The sequence below is a fragment of the Hyperolius riggenbachi genome, chromosome 1 (assembly GCF_040937935.1).
Source record: "Hyperolius riggenbachi isolate aHypRig1 chromosome 1, aHypRig1.pri, whole genome shotgun sequence".
Classification (NCBI taxonomy): Eukaryota; Metazoa; Chordata; class Amphibia; order Anura; family Hyperoliidae; genus Hyperolius; species Hyperolius riggenbachi.
This window is the reverse complement of record NC_090646.1, coordinates 529,901,427-529,922,272: the sequence shown is the minus strand read 5'-3', so window position 1 is coordinate 529,922,272 and position 20,846 is coordinate 529,901,427. Positions and strand designations below refer to the sequence as shown.

Sequence of the window (20,846 nt, the reverse complement as noted above, 5' to 3'; positions counted from 1 at the left end):
AAAATTCGCATATAGCCGCATGCAGAATTCGCATCCGCATGAAAATTTTTACCGATTCCCACCGCACAAGTGGAAACGTACCCTCAAGGGCATTATTCCCGCACTTTGATTGGCCCAATAGGCTGCCTGTCACTTGACAGGCAGCCTATTGGGCCAAAGTGAAACACAAAGTGCGGGAAAAATGTCCTTTAAAGTGATTGGACCCACAGGGGCTCAGGGCAGGACGAGTGCAGCTCTCGTCATTGCCAATTAGCAGACATAAGTTCGTAGCGCTTGCTAGGCTACTCTAATAAGTGTCTTACCAGAGTAGCCTAGCAAGCGTTACGTACTTAAAGAGGCACTTAAGTGAAAAAAATAAATTGAGTTTTACTCACCTGGGGCTTACCTCAGCCCCCTGCAGCTGATCGGTGCCCACGACGAGTCGCTCTGATGCTCCAGGTCCCGCTGGCGGCCACTTCCAGGTTCGCCGTCAGGGTAGGGGTGCCTATGCGGCCATATGGCCGCATAGGGGTGCTATTTTGGCTGGGAACACGTAGAATCAGCCGCGTTCCCCTGCCTGACGGGTCCTGACGGCGAAACCGGAAGTGGCCGCTTGCGGGACCTGGAGCATCCGAGCGACTCGTCGTGGGCACCGATCAGCTGCAGGGGGCTGAGTTAAGCCCCAGGTGAGTAAAACTCAATTTATTTTTTTCACTGAAGGTTCACTTCAATGTGTCATTAACTCTGATAAGGCATGTGTTAACGCTGATAAGGCATGCTAACTCTGATAAGGCAGGGTAACTCTGATAAGGCAGGTGAACTCTGATAAGGCAGGTGAACTCTGATAAGGCATCTCAACTCTGACAAGGCACACTATTTGTTATAGTGAATCAACTCCTATGTCTTCAAAACATGGGCATGGAAGGTACATAACCTTCACTGTTAAAGGGGAACTTCAGCCTAAACAAACATACTGTCATTAAGTTATATTAGTTATGTTAATTAGAAAAGATAGGTAGTATAATCTCTTACCCACCCTGTTTTAAAAGAACAGGCAAACGTTTGTGATTCATGGGGGCTGCCATCTTTGTCATGGGGGCAGCCATCTTTTTGGTTGAAAGGAGGTGACAGGGAGCATGAGACACAGTTCCAACTGTCCTGTGTCCTGATAACCCCTCCCAGCTGCGCACTAGGGTTCAAATGTCAAATTCAATATGTAAAAAAAAAAAAAATTGCACAAAAACAGCAGAAAGAGAACAACATCATCAGAAATCCCATCATGCTTTGCACAGCATAAGGGGAAAACTGCCCGGGCTGTTTTCTTCTGTGCAGCTAAAAATGAGGCTTGTATAAGAGAAACAAAGTTCTGATACTGTGAAACTGTTAAAGAAACACCAAGCCTTTTCAGTGCTGCTGCGTAGATTTTTAGTCGGGAGGTTCACTTTAAGGAAAGGTGGGGGGAAAGGCTGCGCATCCCTAAACACATGTTGCAATTGAATGGTTAATCGCACAGGCATACACCGCCTCTGCCAGACTGAAAAGAGCAGCAAGGAGAACGCCAGCGCATACCACTAAGGCTGCATCTGAAATGACCCCCAGCTCAGTGTGTAGCACCTATATAGACTTTCTGCACACTTCGCATTCAATTCAGATGCAAATCATATTCAAATCTGCTACTACTTATCATGCAAACAGGAAACTCAGGAGGAGGGGCTGGGAGCAGCTAACCTGACAGCTACATAGTTACAAAGTTAAGGAAAGGTGGGGGGGGGGGGGGGGGGAAGGCTGCGCATCCCTAAACACATGTTGCAATTGAATGGTTAATCGCACAGGCATACACCGCCTCTGCCAGACTGAAAAATGCATGCCCTGCATCCAAGACAAGTGCAGACATTTATTAAACTAGGAGGTACTTTAGCTTCCAACTCCAGGTCTCATGTCCGTTCTGGCCACAGGCACAGCTAACCTTCACCACCACGGCACCCAGTACCTCATTTGGTCCTACTTTGATTGGCTCTATTAATATATACTGTAAGTAGTGATAAAGTTATAGGCGAATAAATAGGAGGTGAAAATTGCTTGGATGCATAAAGTGAAACACGACTGAGGGCTGAAGTGGTTAAAGTCAATGGGGCTTGATGTGAATTTCCGGTTTGCAAATTCTGGGGTAAAATTCTCAAACGCTCTTGTGAACCCAAAATTGTGATGTTCGGCCACCAATACTTATGGATTGAGTAAATAAAAAATAATAATTGGCATGATTACCATATTTCTAGATTTATTTTACAGTAGTAATACCTGTATTATTTTTATTATGAAATTTGTGAAACTCCTACAGATATTTCTGATTCCAGTATATTTATTACAACATATACATTTAAGGAGGTTTGTTAGCACAGTCCAAGACTTTCAGTTGATTTGTTTGAGTACTTAATAATTTTGGGGAAATTCTAACTTCCTTCAGTCTTGTTACTGACCTCCACTACCCATATGTCAAGTGTTTAACACGCTCCCCCCTTTAAAAAATGTTTTCCTATACTTTAGTTGATAATCAGTAATTGCACAGAGCTGACATAACTACAGCAGATTGACACTGGACTAGACTTTGTTCTTATATGTAATATATTATCACTCTCTGTGCCTCTAGGCACTCAATAGTGTTAAGATAATTGTACGCTAGAAATGAATCTGTTCAGTCAAAGATGATAGTATGTGTTGTGCTATAAACAATACAATCAAAGAAGGTATTCGTACACAGACTTCAGTCAGGAACGATTCAAGTTTATTGTTACATCAAAACATGTACAGACATCCGACTATACACCATGGCCAATACGATCCCCCAAGGGCAGAAAAACATACATACATATATACATGTGTATGTATGTTTTTCTGCCCTTGCCTTGACAAAGGGGACCGGATTGGCCCTGAAATGATCGTTGATGTACAGCCAGATGTCTGTACATGTTTTGATGGAACAATAAACTTGAATCGTTCCTGATTGAAGTTTGTGTGTGGATCCATCCTTTGATTGTATGGATTATCGCTGCCTTGAGGATTAAGCACCAGCAACCGCTACATACAGGAGTGCGATCCTTTATGGCAGGGTTTCTCAAACCTGTCCTTGTGACTTCCCAATGGTGCACGTTTTGCAGGCAACCTCACCTACGCACAGGTGGGGTAATTAGTGTCTTAGCTACATGGAATTCACCTACCGTCTTAGCTACATGGAATCCACCTACTGTAGCTGAGACACAAGTTACCCAACCTGTGCAGAGGTGAGGTTGCCTGCAAAACCTGCACCGTTGGGGAGTCACGAGGACAGGTTTGAGAAACGCTGCTTTATCGTTTGGTGATATAAACAAGTCACATAAACGTGTATTTGGGGGCAGATAGCAATCTATACTGGATTGAGTCGCAGTCATCTCATTAATGATGGACTATGTGTTTTAAAAATCACAACCAATGTGCTGAATTAAAGCTAAGTACAAATCTACAAATTAATTAAAGGAGTTTTGTCTCCACATTCTTTATGACAGGTAGTCAGGCTACATAGGAGTATGACTTTTTAGGATAATTACTAGCATGGTGGCAATGGCATACTAATTACTTTTATACCTGTCACAGATTGCTTAACTGTATATAGTGACATCTAGAAACATAATTAGCCAGTATGATATTTAAAAGTAATATTGAGGACAGTCATAACAGACACTAGAGCTAGAAAGGTTGTCCTGGGCATAGCAAAGGATGTGCAAATAAGGTCCCCGGGGGGAAATGGTTAATATCTCGTCAAAAGCAGCAGTCAGTCCCTGGCAAGGTCAAAAGTGAAGGTCAAAGGGCTTGCAGCATAAGATGCTTCCAGTGCTATCCTATCATTACAGTCTACTTAAATAAGACATGATTAGAATTTACTTACGCACTTGGTAATGAAGCCTAATGAGGCTTGGTTCCTATTATGCACCTACAAACAAGACCGAGTGAAATCTGTGCACATGACTGAGAGAGCAGGTTATTCTAAGCTTAGGAACATAAGTGATCTTGCAAACCTGGCACTGATTGATTAGACAACCTGTTACTGGGCCATATAACACAATAGCAAGATCTGCAGCAGAGTTAGTAAATGAATGCTTGTGTTATAGCAGTCACATGCATGCAGCTGTAGCAAGAACCAGTGGCGTAGCTAAGGAGCTGTAGGCCCTGATGCAAGTTTTACAGTGGGGCCCCCCTAAGCACTCTATACATAACAATTGATACGGTGCACCAAAACCTGCCAATGGCAACTACAGTGTCAGAGGTGCAAGAAGGGGATGGGGAACAGTTTGTTAATGATTACCACTATTCAAAGTATCTATAGAGGTGATTATTATGAACACAGGACCAATAGAGAGCTAAAACTGTAGTTGAGGGAGGGCCCTTTGGGGCCCCTTTGGCCCAAGGGCCCCAATGCGGTCGCAACCTCTACAACCCCGATTGATACGCCCCTGGCAAGAACTTTTTTTATACATTCAGGACTGGCTGGATTATGTACTTAACAGTTTTACGGAGCACTAAGGACTCAGCAACACTTGCTATTTTGTAATAAGGTGAGAATAACACACGTTTCCTACAAAATAGCAGATAATTTTTAATATGTCCAGTCCAGGTTTGCTGGTTCTTTATGCTCTCCAGCTTTGAATAACCTGAGTTAGGGCCCTTTTCCACCAGCACGTTTGCGCTGGCTGAATCGCAAAAACGCAAACCGCTAGCGATTTTACAATCGCTACGGTTTGCTTTTTAACATAGGAATCGCGGTAGGTCATTTCCACTACCGCGATTCGTTTTTGTCGGGAACGCGAACGCGCGGCGGAGCGATATTTGCCGCGATTTTGCTATGCAATGCATAGCATAGCAAAATCGCGGCCTGCGAACGTCGGGGAATCGCCGCTAATTGCGATTCAGCAATCGCTAGCGTTCAGCGTGAACGCTAGCGATTGCTAGTGGAAAAGGGCCCTAAAGAAGGGCAGAATACCTAAGCAGCTCGGGGTGACAAAAAACTACTAGGAAAGTATAGGGGACCAAAAGAGGCCGAAAAGCCGTCCTACTAAAAAAAACAATGCTGAGTGTGATTTGCCTTCTTAAAACAGAAGGTATTTGCTATATTTCAGATTAAACTGTGTAACTGTGATACCCTCAAGGCAACACTGCTAAATACGAAAAATATCTCTTTATGCTCCTGAAGCCAAGCTTGCATCCAGAACCGCTGGTGTATAGCAAGCCTATAGCTTTAAATTTTACAGAGCCACATCAACCCAACATGCACACAGACTGTTTCGGACTATGGGTCTAGAGATGTCGCGAACCTCCGATTTTCGGTTCGCGAACGCCGTTCGCGAACCTTCGCGGAAGGTTCGGTTCGCGGAAAAGTTCGAGAACCGCAATAGACTTCAATGGGGATGCGAACTTTGAAAAATAGAAAAATTTATGCTGGCCACAAAAGTGATGGAAAACATGTTTCAAGGGGTCTAACACCTGGAGGGGGGCATGGCGGAGTGGGATACATGCCCAAAGTCCCGGGGAAAAATCTGGATTTGACGCAAAGCAGCGTTTTAAGGGCAGAAATGACATTGAATGCCAAATTGCAGGCCTAAAGTGCTTACAAACATCTTGCATGTGTATACATCAATCAGGGAGTGTAATAAGAGTTCTGTTTCACACTGACGCACCAAACTCACTGTGTAACGCACCGCAAACAGCTATTTGTGTAGTGACGGCCGTGCTGGACTGGTGCGCACCATGGCGAGAGTGCAGGCCGTGGCGGTTTTCAAGCCCATATGGTCGCCGGGCTGTGGTAGCTCAATGATAGAACAAAAGTGACTGTCCACCTGATCAAATTTGGTCTGCCCACAATGAAGCAATGACCTTATTATCTTCTTGTATGTAGGTAGGCATAGGTAGGTGTCCCAGTAGTTAGCTAGGCATAGGTAGGAGTCCCAGTATAGGTAGGTAGGCATAGGTAGGAGTCCCAGTATAGGTAGGTAGGCATAGGTAGGAGTCCCAGTATAGGTAGGTAGGCAGGCATAGGTAGGTGTCCCAGTAGTTAGCTAGGCATAGGTAGGAGTCCCAGTATAGGTAGGTAGGCATAGGTAGGAGTCCCAGTATAGGTAGGTAAGCATAGGTAGGTGTCCCAGTAGTTAGCTAGGCATAGGTAGGAGTCCCAGTATAGGTAGGTAGGCATAGGTAGGTCCCCTAGTATAGGTAGGTAGGTAGGTGTCCCCGTATAGGTAAGTAGGTGCCCCAGTAGTTAGGTAGGCATAGGTAGGTGTCCCAGTATAGATAGTTAGGCAGGGCCTGGCTGGCACAGTAATAACAATTACCAAGGTCCAGCTGCAACAGATAGGGCTGTATAATGTCAGTGAGCAACACACACAAAAATAAAAAATACATCTGGAAAACATTATCTCTCAAAAGAGCTGTTGAGGGGTTCTATTTTAGCAATAACAATCAGCCAGGAGCAAGCCAAGACCAAGAGCCTAACTAATCTTTCCCTAGGAGAACAAGTCTGCAGCAGCTGTCCCTAGTCTGTCTCTAGCAGGCACACGAGTGAGTGTAATGGCGGGCAAACCTGCCTTATATAAGGGGGGGGGGGGGCTCCGGGGCTTAGTGTAGCCTGAATGGCTACAATGTGCCTGCTGACTGTGATGCAGAGGGTCAAAGTTGACCCTCATAGTGCATTATGGGGCGAATCGAACTTCCGCAAAAGTTCGCTTGGTCCAGGCGACCGCGAACCCCCAAAGTTCACCTGGAACCATTCGCCGGCGAACCGTTCGCTACATCTCTATATGGGTCCTCCTCAGTGCATGGCAGGGATTGATATGGCTCTATGGGATATGGCTTGGTGGCGATCTCACTGGGGGAATGCAAAACCTCGGAGGACAGGAAGAAGAATGGTTGCCAGTGTCTGGATCCCCAGGGGGGGTAAGTGAAAACGCCCGCGGTGCACCATTGCTCTACATAGACCTTGCAGCGGTCACCACGAGTCTGGCTCAGGGTTATTGCTCTGGGCTGTGGATATCCAACCAGAGCCTGACCTGGGGTTACCACCAGGGAGGTTAAGTATCACATCTGGTGTAGATGACCACCATAATTATATCATGTTTATGGTGTTGAGCATGAATATGGCCTAATTCACATAGATGGTTGACCACATGGTTACCAAACAGTTGTCATGTGATTCAACAGTCTTTAAACTGGGATCACCTGCCATGTGACTGTAGTATATTGAAATGGAATGAGTGCATTCACAAACATGGTGGGTACTGACAGCTGATACGCTGTGCTGACACTGAGCTGTTGCTAAATGTAGCATGTATCATCAGGTGTTTGGTTGACACACATTGAGATATGCATGGAGAGGGTATGGCACCATTGAAGCGCTGTGCCAACCTTAGCCTCTAATGCCTTCAGCTACCCATGAATGCCCAGCAGTTCCATGGTAATGACTGACTTGGAGTTAACCCACTGCTGTCAACTTACAATGGTTCCCCAAACTGAAAAACACTGGACAACATACAACAGTCCTATACGCCTGACCTAGATTTATTCAACAGCACCTTCTATTAGATAACAAGAATCCTCAATCTTCATATCAGACAATAATCAGGACTGCTGAATGGTTAGTGAACTAAGCAACTAAAGTTCTATGAGTTCGCGTACAGGAAATGTTTTTTTTTTATTGTTTTTTTATCAATAAACCAAGACTGTTGTGGATTATAAAAAAAAAAGAAACATTTGATAGCTTTAGTTGTGTGCACGGGATAGAGGTTAAGAATTCCCCAGCCTTTCATAAGGCCTCATTGTGGTCCACTATGGCCCAGGCAAAGATCACAAATCTTGCACCTAATAGCAGATATTTTGAAAACTATATAGGCTTTGGGGTCAATGTAGACTCACCCAGGTTCTATACAAGACAAGTAACATTTATATTGTGCTTTTCTCCTGGCAGACTTAAAGTGCTTGAGCTGCGGCCACCAGGGCATGCTCAGTAGGCAGTGGCAGTGTTAGGAAGTCTAGCTCAAGCACTCCTTGCTGAATAGGTGCTGGCTTACTGAACAGGAAGAGCCAAGATTCAAACCAAGGTCACCTGTGTCAGAGACAGAGCCCTTAACCATGACACTATCCAGCTATCCATTCCTACACTCTGGAAACCTTAGAATATTGGGCACATACTGAATGGTAATTCGGAAAATACAACATTCCACTAAAATGGACAAATGATTATGATAAAATGATACCAAGGTGACTCACTTGTGTCTTCTTTTCTTGGAGGAGGACCTAGAGAGAGACCAGAAATAACAGGGAACAGGGTAAATAAAATTGTCAATGTAGATGTAAGGGTATTAAACATAATTTTCATTTGCTGTATTTGTAGCAATATGAAGTTGTACATAGCTGTAAATATGCAACGGCCAAATGTAAAACCTTCTATTTATGGATTCATCAGACAAAACCCATGAAGGAGCCTCTTTTGGTGGATCAGGTCATAGGGGCCAGTGATCAGTCTAATAGACACCTGAGTTAATTATCGTTACTTGGGCAGTGAATTGGGCCCCCGATGCAGATAGTAGCTGATCGGCTACTACGTAGGAAATAATGGTTGTAGCCAATAATAGATGATCAGCCACAACCAGCAGTCATTTGGATTTGGGTACTGGGGCTAGTGTTAGGAATTAGGAGGGGAGGTTAGTTTTAGGCACCTAAAGGGAGGACGGGAATTGGTATTAGGCACAGGGGAAAAGGTAGGGGGGTTTCAAGTAAGAAGAGGTAAGTGCCTAGTAAAATATTGGTAAGGGCCTGTACACACTGCTGCGCTTTTAAAATCGCATGCGATTTTTAAAAGCGCAAGCCTTCATGAGAATAGGAAAAGAGTATCGCAGCAGTGTGTACAGGTCTCCGCGATTTTCATTATTTTTCAAAAGACCTTGTGATTAAAAACCGCACTCGATTTGAAAAGCGCAGCGCAAGCGCAGCAGTGTGTACAGGCCCTAATGCAAATTACAGCTATTTTTTACTAGTGGTACCACCCGACACCAATCTCACGTGGTGCCGCCACAACATGTGCTGGTGATTCCTTGCTGGCACAGGACCCCTAACATACAGTTTGGGTTGTGTTCTTTCAGCAGATACAATCCACTGATTTCAATATATTGACTCTATGGGCTTGATTCACAAAGCGGTGCTAACCTACTTAGCACGTCTAAAGTCTTTAGACATGCTAACCAGGGTGCTAAGTAGGTTAGCACCGGATTTCTCAATCAGATCGCGCGCTAACTTTGCACGTGCAAAGTTTTACGCGCACAAAGTCTTATGCGTGCTAAGTCCCATAGGCTTTAATGGGCACTTCGCGCGGAGCACCGCTTTGTGAATCAAGCCCTATATGTTTGGTCTGCCAATAGGCCCAAGAAAAACAGGGGGATGGGAAAGGGGAGTCATATCAGGCAATAGCAAGGGCTATTCAAAGGTTAGTCAAGTAGTGTTTGTGTTATCACAGTCACAAAATATGATCAGGGCTGTGGAGTCGGTACAAAAATCATCCACCTCCTACTACTCAGTTTATGAAACCTCCAACTACGACTCCAGGTACCCAAAATGGCTCAGATTTCAATTCGTCGACTCCAACTCCTTAGTCTAATTTTTACAAACGCTATGGATTTGGTTCAAAAATCATCTGACTCCGACTCCTCAGTTTATTTAAACCACCGACTCTGAATCCAGGTACCCAAAATTGCTCCGACTCCACAGCCCTGAATGTGATTTACAAATTATTCTACAAAAAGGTTTAGTTTTTGCAAAACATAAATGCATACTTGACTTTAAGCTATTAGCAGTAACCTGGACCACTGTGTAACCTGCTGCAGCTCCGTCCTCACTCCCTGCTCCTCCGCATCAAAACTCAACCTCAGGAGTGAAACAGCTGATTATATCATGGTAGGTTGGGCTGACCGGCTCTCCCCCAGTGACTGACAGTCTATTGGCTGTTACAAGGGAGATACAGCTTCCCCCATTACATTTAACCATGTCGCTCCTGGGAACAGGGGATAGGAGAAGAAAGAACAGTGTGAGGGAGCAGTAAGCTGTTGTCAGTGAAACTCAGCCAATCCTTACAGCTTGCAGCCTAAACATTAGAATTTTATATTGCAAAATTGAAACATATAATTTTAAGTGTCCATTACTTTACAACTGCGTTTTTATGAAATGTGCTGATCTAGGGATTTAAAGCCCAACTATTGAGACAGATGATTTCCTATTATCATATAACTACTGGGCAACTTGACTTGATTTTAATCTATCTATAAGCTACTTGATTAACTGGTGTTAAATAAACCCTAAGCATGAGGTTTCAGTAAAGGGTATTAAAATAACACTTTCATTCCTTAACTTGGAGGCAGTACAGGTAAAAATAAATGTATACTGAATTATTATTGTTATTGAGTTATATAGCGCCAGCATCTTCTGTGGCGCTGTAAATCAATGCTATAGTAAGCCAGTGTCATACCTGTTTCTCTTCCGCTTCTTGGAACTCTTCTTTTTCTTCTTTTTCACCGGAGAGGGGCTATAAGACTGAGACCTAAAGTGTAAGGAAAATGGAAAATGTTCATTTTAAATACTATTTTTGCTTCATTAAGTCAATAGAGTAACAACAACCACCCTGAAGTCTTTTGGCTCTGCAGATGTATTAAACTACCATAATAACATGGGCTACAATATAATCAGAGAAGAGTGAGCAGGAGGCAGCAGCTATGAAAACCCCTCCCATCAATGCATGCCTTAACTCAAGCCACGCCCCTCTCACACAGCAACTAATTGTAATATCTAATGCTCAGTATGCTATTCATTTATTATTAAAGCTGTTTAGGCTGCAATAGTAATGCTCTTTACAGGAAGCAGTCACCCCTCATTAGATAGAATATCAGGTTCCAGGATGCAACAATCTAAATGTCCCTCTGTAGATGCAAATGCAAATAGTGAATGGCTGATAGGTTGGTAGTAAAACAAGCAAAAACAAGTTTGTATGTTCTCCCTGTGTCTGCATGGGTTTCTTCCGTGCACTCCGGTTTCCTCCCACATCCAAAAAACATACAGGTAAGTTAATTTGCTTCCCCCCTAAAATGGCCCTAGACTATGATATATACACTACATGATAGATACATAGACATATGACCATGGTAGGAATTAGATTGTGAGCCCCTCTGAGGAACAGTTAGTGACAAGACAATATACTCGGTACAGCACTGCGAAAGCTGTCGGCGCTATACTAGTAATAATAATAATAAAAAATAAAAAAGTTTGCCTTCTTAAAACAGAAGGTATTTGCGATTATTCAGATTGGAGTGAGCATATGTCTCCCATGATGCATCACTGTTGAATATGCAAATCATTGTTTTTTGTCCCTGTGAGCTAACCACACCTCCAGAACAGCTAGGATCCAATGAGATAAATGAGGAATGGTCAGGGTTGCTGCCTGGCAGTACATGGTCATGCTATTCAGACTGCAAGGGAGCCAAGCTTTATCAGTTGATGAGGTGATGCATAAAATTGCAGACGACATAATTCATGACAAGATGCTTTAACCACTTGCCGACCGCGCACTCATACCGCGCGTCGGCAAAGTGGCAGCTGCAGGACCAGCAACGCAGATCTGCGTCGCCGGCTGCAGGCTAATTAATCAGGAAGCAGCCGCTCGCGCGAGCGGCTGCTCCCTGTCAATTCACGGCGGGGGGCTCCGTGAATAGCCTGCGGGCCGCCGATCGCGGCTCGCAGGCTAAATGTAAACACAAGCGGAAATAATCCGCTTTGTTTACATTTGTACAACGCTGCTAACAGTAGCAGCGTTGTACTGGATCAGCGATCCCCGGCCAATCAGCGGCCGGGGATCGCTGTCACATGACAGGCAGGAGCCTGTTAGAGGCTGCACAGGACAGATCCGTTCCTGTGCAGCCTCCGATCTCCGGGGAAGGGAGGGAGGAGCGGGGGAAACCTGCGGTGGAGGGGGCTTTGAGGTGCCCCCGCCAGCCACACGCAGGCAGGAGCGATCAGACCCCCCCAGCACATCATCCCCCTAGTGGGGAAAAAAGGGGGGCGATCTGGTCGCTCTGCCTGGTGTTTGATCTGTGCTGGGGGCTGTAGAGCCCACCCAGCACAGATCTTCTAAATCAGCGCTGGTCCTTAAGGGGGGGGGGGGGTAAAGGCTGGGTCATCAAGTGGTTAATTAAAAGTGACTCATCTGACATGTAATAATGAACATATTTATATACACATACAAACACAGTAAGTAGCTTGATGCATTAATGGGACTGGGGAAAACATTTGTGCCTGGAGGTGGGATTTAAAGGATTTTAGAAATGCTTGGTAGGTAGACTAGACAGGGCCATGCTTGTCATTACAGCAGAATATATATTTAATTTTGGAGCTATTGATCATTTTGACATGAAGTTATACTGAAAGTAACCTTTGATTATGTATTTTTTCATGATTTGCTCAATTTTTATTACCAAGGTGTGTGAGAAATTGGCTTTTAAGTGTGGCCACCTTAGCACGGCTGTCATCTTTCCCTTGCTACAGGCTTCAACATCTTTCTGTACTGCTGCTTGGTCCTGACACCTGTCAGAACTCCCCAAGAGAACTGATTATTCTAAGAATGCTGCCTGCCATGCCTATATTCAGAGTGTTTTATCCTCCTGTCATATTGGTAACTGGAATAGATCCAGCATCTGCAGTCTTTCCAGTAATCCTTACTTCTGCTCTGCCTTATGGTGCTGCTAATGTCTTTCCCTATTTTGTATGTCCTTCCCCATTATTTCAGTCCATCTCTGTGATTATATTTGTAGCCTGTTTGTTTCTCTACTTACTGACTTTTGTGCAAGCATGCCATGACTGTACACTGTCAGCCCCCTGTCTACCTATTGTCTTGTGTGCATGTATGCCATGACTGTACACTGCCAGCCCCGTCTAGTTATTGTCTTCTGTGCAAGCATGCCATGACTGTACACTGCCAGCCCTCTGTCTAGTTATTGTCTTCTGTGCATGTATGCCATGACTGTACACTGCCAGCCCCCTGTCTAGTTATTGTCTTCTGTGCAAGCATGCCATGACTGTACACTGCCAGCCCTCTGTCTACCTATTGTCTTCTGTGCATGTATGCCATGTCAGTACACTGCCAGCCCCCTGTCTACCTATTGTCTTCTGTGCATGTATGTCATGACTGTACACTGCCAGCCCTCTGTCTACCTATTGTCTTGTGTGCATGTATGCCATGACTGTACACTGCCAGCCCCCTGTCTACCTATTGTCTTGTGTGCATGTATGCCATGACTGTACACTGCCAGCCCCCTGTCTACCTATTGTCTTCTGTGCATGTATGCCATGACTGTACACTGCCAGCCCTCTGTCTACCAATTGTCTTCTGTGCATGTATGCCATGACTGTACACTGCCAGCCCCCTGTCTACCTATTGTCTTCTGTGCATGTATGCCATGCCTGTACACGGCCAGCCCTCTGTCTAGTTATTGTCTTTGGTGCAAGCATGCCATGACTGTACACAGTGGCGTAGCTAAGGAGCTGTGGGCCCCGATGCAAGTTTTACAATGGGGCCCCCCAAGCACTCTATACATAACAATTGATACGGCGCACCAATACTTGCCAAGGACAACCACAGTGTCTGAGGAGCAAGAAAGGGATGGGGAACAGATTGTTAGGGATCACTACTATTCAAAGTATCTATAGAAGTGATTATTACCAGCACAGGACCAATAGAGAGCTAATACTGTAGTTGAGGGAGGGCCCTTCCGGGCCCCTCTGGCCCAAGGGCCCCGATGCGGTGGCTACCTCTGCACCCCCTATTGCTACGCCCCTGACTGTACACTGCCAGCCCTCTGTCTAGTTATTGTCTTCTGTGCATGTATGCCATGACTATACACTGCCAGCCCACTGTCTAGTTATTGTCTTCTGTGCATGTATGCCATGACTGTACACTGCCAGCACTCTGTCTAGTTAAGGAAGAACAGGAGCTTAGTGAATAGCAATTTCGCTTTACAGTGTTATGGTCCCTGGTTGAAATTTGGGTCAGGACACTATCTGCATGGGGTTTGTATGTTCTCCCTGTATTTGTGTGGGTTTACTCTGGCTCTATCCCACATCCCAAAAACAGTAGGATGTAAATGTGTTTTAATGTATTCCTTTAAGCAAGACTGCTACAGGAACACAAGACACTGATTGATTGACTATGGTAGGGGTTACATTGTGAGCTCCTCTAGGGGAAAGTTAAAGAAATGACTATATACACAATGTAAATCCGCTTTAGTAGATGTCTGCTCATAAAAATATACAATTACTATAAAACAAGTATCATCCCTGTTATTTTATTATAGACACTATCTTCTGGTTAAAGGTTTTCAATCCCTTTGTGATAGTAGCATCACACTCCTCACCTATGTGTAGGATGATTTGATGGGAGGGGGGCTTTATGTTAATACTGAAGCACAAACAGTTACCAGCATTCTGCAGCCATGTGACAAGCTGTGCAGGGAAAGAAGCTGTTAACCTTACAGATGCAAGTTAGAGTGTACCTGTAGGGGAAAAAGTGCCCAATTTAGGTCCTCCTCACCGTTGTAGTGATTAGCACCCCGGAACTTTATTAACAAATGCTTGTTGACAGAGCAGGCCACATTGCGCAGGTGGCTCATGCTACTGCAGTAGCACGGAACTGATTGTGCTTCAAGCCAAGCAGCTTCGTGCTAATGTGCAGGTGCGAACCATCCTGGGACTGCATAGTGCGGCCCTGCCCATTCACAATAAGCAGTGGTCTAGAGGAGGCTTTACCTAAGTATCTAACGTATCTCTCCATTTAAGTGACAGGTTTTTTGTTGTTTTTTTAATTACGCAGGAATAAGAATACCTAGCTTGGTAGATAAAAGCAAACAGCTGTTACTTTCTGGATGACCCTGACAATAGTTAGTATTAGTCTGAATGTACCCATAGGAATCACTTTTTGGTTGGTCCAAACACAAGAAACCAAGGTTTTCCTGAAGAAGATTCCTGATCATCTAATGCAAACAACAAACCTTGGCCTGCAGTCTGCCATTATATAATACTAACTACAATAGCATCTATATAATACAATATTACCTACAATAGCATCTCGTCATCTAAAGCAAACGACAAGCCTTGGCCTGCAGTCTGCCATTATATAATATTCCCTACAATAGCATTTGCTATAGTGACAAAAAGCATAATCTTTGAGCTATTGTATAACTAAAACGAAATCGTTCTTTGCTTGTCCCTGTGACTTTGTGCCACCGTGACTCCTATCCATTCCAAAGGTTTTGCAGACTTTATTGAATGATTTTCAGTGAAGGATTTATAGAAATAAGCAGAAACATCAGGACTGGTCTGGGCACTGAGCAGTATAGAGGGAGATTCAGGAATCAGGCTGTGTTATGTCGCTAAATACATTTCACAGCATGCAGGTTTTACAAAGTTGCTGTGTGAAGAGATTGATACAATTCCACCTTTACGTTCCCCCACAGACTGCCAAAAGTATCTGTGCAAAGACTGCCTTTCTGAAAGCTGGTACTGACATAGAGACTATGAGGAAAATGTATAATGAACCATGAGAATGACTATTTCTTTGTTTCACTCCACAGCATTTTCAAGGCAAACTTCAGCAGGTGTACCAAAGCCACATTCACATTAACAAATGCAGATGGCCGCGTGATTGGAGCGCAACGCGTACGAACGGACGCCATCTGCATTTGCATGCATTGTATGGCTGATCCCATTCACTGAAAGTGAATGGGTCAGCAGCTGCACGTTTTAGGAAAAAAATGCGTGCAGCATGCGTTCCGGGACCGCACTGGTGACTGCACGCATGCAATGTGAACATCAGACAGTGCAGTCTATGCACTTGTGATGTTCATGCGTGTCGGCCTCCCGCACACATTGCTGAAACACAGACGGCAGCATGCTTAGAGTGAATGGGGCCTAAGGGCGAAAAAATTAGACTGTATACTAGAGTGTGGACTATAGCAAAGGAGCCACTCCCTAAATCTCTGGCTCCTATCAGGGCAGTGGTATAGGAAAATGCTTGCAGAAGTTGTGATTCCTACTGGGCCCCTGCTCCTAGCACTGTACACTATCCACTGCATTGCGTGGCTGTGTTCAGCTCTCTTTCAAATGAATGAAACATCCCGGCCAGTGACTGATAACATACTGACACAGCTCAGCAACATATTCTTCTGATTTGCTTTGGACCCCTCTGACATTTTTTTTGTCACTTCTTTTCCATGGGACTAAGACAGGACACGAGTGTCTTCCAAAACATAATGGTTATCACTGAAATAAGTATCAGAGTTCAGTCTTAGGCCTTGTGTACACTATATGCATTGCTGTGCGCATTTCTGCAACACGTATGGTGTGCGAAACATCAGAAGTGCATAGACTGCACTGTCTGTGACATAGTCACTATTGTGCTGTGCAGCAGTGCAGTGGAATAACGCACTGCTGAACGCATTTTTGGCAAAACGCAGTGCTGACCCATTCACTGTAGTAAATGGGATGTCATGGCAGCGCAATGGACCTGGACGCAGATGTTGTGTAACGTTGTACGTTGTGTTCTAAATACACAGCCATGTGAGTTTCATAATGTGAAGGAGGCCTAAGCTGAGAGCCTTTAGAGAACATTTCTTTCTAAGCGGAGAATAACTCGAGAGCTCTGACTCAGGAACAGGAACTGAGGGAAAATCTTCCCTCCACGGATACAGACTGCAATAAAAACTTGGCAGATGTCCCAGTCCTATCCCATTCTATTCATCTATCTCTTAAAAAAAGCTTTAGCCAGACTTTGACTTTAAAATCACCATGTTTTCAATATGCTATTGTTAAAATCTCCTGGGCACAGGGTTCTGACTACATTTTTATGTGGGGCCTGAATGCTAGAACATAGGGAAGCAAATGTGAACCTTGAAGCACCTACCTCTTTCTCTTTTTGTGCTCTGATTTTTTCTTCTTCTTTTTCTTTGCTTTAGGAGGTGGAGAAGGGCTGACTTTCTCTGCTTCTGAGAAGCCATCACTAAACAAAATAAAAAGATAACAGGAACTTACAGGGCAGAATTCCAATGATAACAACAATAACAATAAATATTTCTGAACAGAGTGATTTTTTCAAAGTGATTTTTGCCCAGAGCTGTTCACTTACCATACAAAGTTTACAAGAACTACAAAATCAATATAACCAAATGCACATGCCCAGAATCACTGCTGTAAATTGCTACAAAAATCGTGTTTGCGATTACGCCTAGCAATCTATGGTGTGCACTAGACCTAACAAAGGAATAAATCTAAAAATACATGTAACTTTTTTTCATAAAAATCAGTATGGTAGTCAGTCTGTTATTAATGTCAGCAAACAATACACAGCTACCAACACCAGGAAGTTATCAATAACAGACATGTTTTCAGTGACAGGCAAATACCAATGAGATGCACATAATATACCAACACCAGGTAGATAATATCAAACACAGGATGGCGTAAAATGACAGACATACATTATCATGACAGGTATGCATCATCAATGACAGGAAGAATATTCCCGGTCATCTGTAGGAGCATGCTGATTGGACCGTATGGGAGACCTCACACAAAGCATTTCTTGCATTGTGCTTCTGTGCTAAAAGCCATTCAAGAGCCTCCATTCTGGCTGCTCTTTTCATAATTTGTAATATAATGTGGGGCAGCAGCATTTGCTATGTAAAGCAGGTAACTTTGGCATGCTATGCTCCAGTGGTGTAGCTAAGGAGCTATGGGCCCCAGTGCACTCTATACATAACAATTGATACGGCGCACCAAAACCTGCCAAGGACAACATAGTGTCAGAGGAGCAAGAAGTGGATGGGGAACAGCTTGTTAACGATTACTACCATTTAAAGCATCTATAGAAGTGATTATTAACAGCACAGGACCAATAGAGAGCTAATTCTGTGGTTGAGGGAGGGCCCTACAGGGCCCCTCTGGCCCAAGGGCCCCAGTGCGATTGAAACCTCTGCAACTCCTATTGCTACACCACTGCCACGCGCTGTCATTTGCTACCATAGAACCAATGTATTTTAGTAGCTTGGTAGAGCCAGGGGTATAATTAGGGTTCCACTGGCTACAATATAGATGAACACCATGTATTGCCTACAGAGTAGAATTATATTTTTATAGCCAAGCATAGCTTCAAAGCATTAAGTTTCTTCCTCAGGCATGATACAGAACTAGACCACAACTGGAGACCAGAGGAGACAGTATGTCAAGGAAAATGGTAGATTTAATTACCAAGTGTGGGATTTACAATGAATTGCACTGTGCCTTGCACCCCTTAAAGCTAAGATGCAATGAAACTGGAATGCCAGACTGAAAAAGTGCACCTAAGGGTTTACTATATAGGCTTCAGTAATGGTGAAACATGATCCAAACCGTTGAGGAACCCTTTATGAAAGTATTCCAACTATGAAGCATATTGGTTTGAGCTAAGGGCTCTAAAGCATGTCCAAAACTGCTCTATAGCAAGCCACCATCACCATGACATACAGTGTGTTGCAAAAGTATTCGGCCCCCTTGAAGTTTTCCACATTTTGTCACATTACTGCCACAAACATGTATCAATTTTATTGGAATTCCACATGAAAGACCAATACAAAGTGGTGTACACGTGAGAAGTGGATCGAAAATCATACATCATTCCAAACATTTTTTTTTACAAATAAATAACTGCAAAGTGGGGTGTGCGTAATTATTCGGCCCCCTGAGTCAATACTTTGTAGAACCACCTTTTGCTGCAATTACAGCTGCCAGTCTTTTGGGGTATGTCTCTACCAGCTTTTCACATCTAGAGACTTAAATCCTTGCCCATTCTTCTTTGCAAAACAGCTCCAGATCAGTCAGATTAGATGGACAGAGTTTGTGAACAGCAGTTTTCAGATCTTGCCACAGATTCTCGATTGGATTTAGATCTGGACTTTGGCAGGGCCATTCTAACACATAGATATGTTTTGTTTTAAACCATTCCATTGTTGCCCTGGCTTTATGTTTAGGGTCGTTGTCCTGCTGAAAGGTGAACCTCCGTCCCAGTCTCAAGTCTTTTGCAGTCTCCAAGAGGTTTTCTTCCATGTTTGCCCTGTATCTGGCTCCATCCATCTTCCCATCAACTCTGACCAGCTTCCCTGTCCCTGCTGAAGAGAAGCACCAACAGAGCATGATGCTGCCACCACTATATTTGACAGTGGGGATGGTGTGTTCAGAGTGATGTGCAGTGTTAGTTTTCTGCCACACATAGCGTTTTGCATTTTGGCCAAAAAGTTCAATTTTGGTCTCATCTGACCAGAGCACCTTCTTCCACATGGTTGCTGTGTCCCCCACATGGCCTGTGGCAAACTGCAAACGGGACTTCATATGCTTTCTGTTAACAATGCCTTTCTTCTTTCCACTCTTCCATAAAGGCCAACTTTGTACAGTGCATGACTAATAGTTGTCCTATGGACAGAGTCTCCCACCTGAGCTGTAGATCTCTGCAGCTCGTCCAGAGTCACCATGGGCCTCTTGACTGCATTTCTGATCAGCGCTCTCCTTGTTCGGCCTGTGAGATTAGGTAGACGGCCTTGTCTTGGTAGATTTACAGTTGTGCCATACTCCTTCCATTTCTGAATGATCGCTTGAACAGTGCTCCGTGGGATGTTCAAGGCTTTGGAAATCTTTTTGTAGCCTAAGCCTGCTTTAAATTTCTCAATAACTTGATCCCTGACCTGTCTTGGATCTGTCTTGTGTGTTCTTTGGACTTCACGGTGTTGTTGCTCCCAATATTCTCTTAGACAACCTCTGAGGCCCTCACAGAGCAGCTGTATTTGTACTGACATTAGATTACAAACAGGTGCACTCTATTTAGTCATTAGCACTCATCAGGCAATGTCTATAGGCAACTGACTGCACTCAGATCAAAGGGGGCCGAACAATTATGCACACACCACTTTGCATTTATTTATTTGTAAAAAAAAATTGGAATCATGTATGATTTTCGTTCCACTTCTCATGTGTACACCCCTTTGTGTTGGTCTTTCATGTGGAATTCCAATAAATTTGATTCATGTTTGTGGCAGTAATATGACAAAATGTGGAAAACTTCAAGGGGGCCGAATACTTTTGCAACCCACTGTATCCTAAGTTACATTTAGATTTACAGTTCTTGGCTTAGGGACTGATTCATGACTTACTAAGACACTCTATTCTATATTAACAGACAAGAGTAAGGGAGGGTTCCATGGCAAAATCATTAAATGCCCATGGCTTGCCATTGGGAGATTAAACCATGTATATAAGCTAAACAGCAGTATCAAGGAATGGTAAACAGCTTCACTTCTTTTTAGCAGATTGCTTTATAAAAAAATATCAAACTGAGACAGGAACTATTTCCTGGACCACTATCAATCCGGCCACCCTCACTTGCTGTGAGAAGTCCTGCTCTGCCAGCGTTCATGGCTGATTCTGGGGTGTTTCAAAATGACCTTCTAAGCTGCCATCTGTTTTTAGGTTATCCCTCAGGGGACCTGCTGTTTACGTCATAGTCTGTTAGCCTTATAGCCTCTTCTTCTATAAGGTTCTTGTCCAGGTGATACCCTATTTGTTTTTCTTTTACAATACCTGAGAATAGGAAACTAGGAAATAGATGAAGCTAGAATCAAGGGCATTGTTTTTCAAGGTACAAATATTTAATTGTTCCTGGAAATATCTAATATATGTAATTAATATAAACTATGAATTGCCTTCCAAGGAAACAAAAACATGGGGTGAAGTGTAGT

The 20,846-nt window shown here is 43.8% G+C and overlaps 1 protein-coding gene across 1 annotated transcript in view; it reads right to left on the bottom strand.

Annotated features, from left to right (window-relative positions):
- The window catches only part of SRRM4 (serine/arginine repetitive matrix 4), a 272,219-nt gene that overhangs the window by 91,268 nt on the left and 160,105 nt on the right, over positions 1-20,846 (bottom strand). Inside the window, exons 3-5 of the mRNA XM_068246294.1 lie at positions 16,988-17,083; positions 10,514-10,585; positions 8,266-8,292 (exon numbers count right to left, since the gene is read on the bottom strand). Coding sequence (XP_068102395.1) covers positions 8,266-8,292; positions 10,514-10,585; positions 16,988-17,083 — 195 coding nt within the window. The remainder of the gene's footprint in view (positions 1-8,265; positions 8,293-10,513; positions 10,586-16,987; positions 17,084-20,846) is intronic.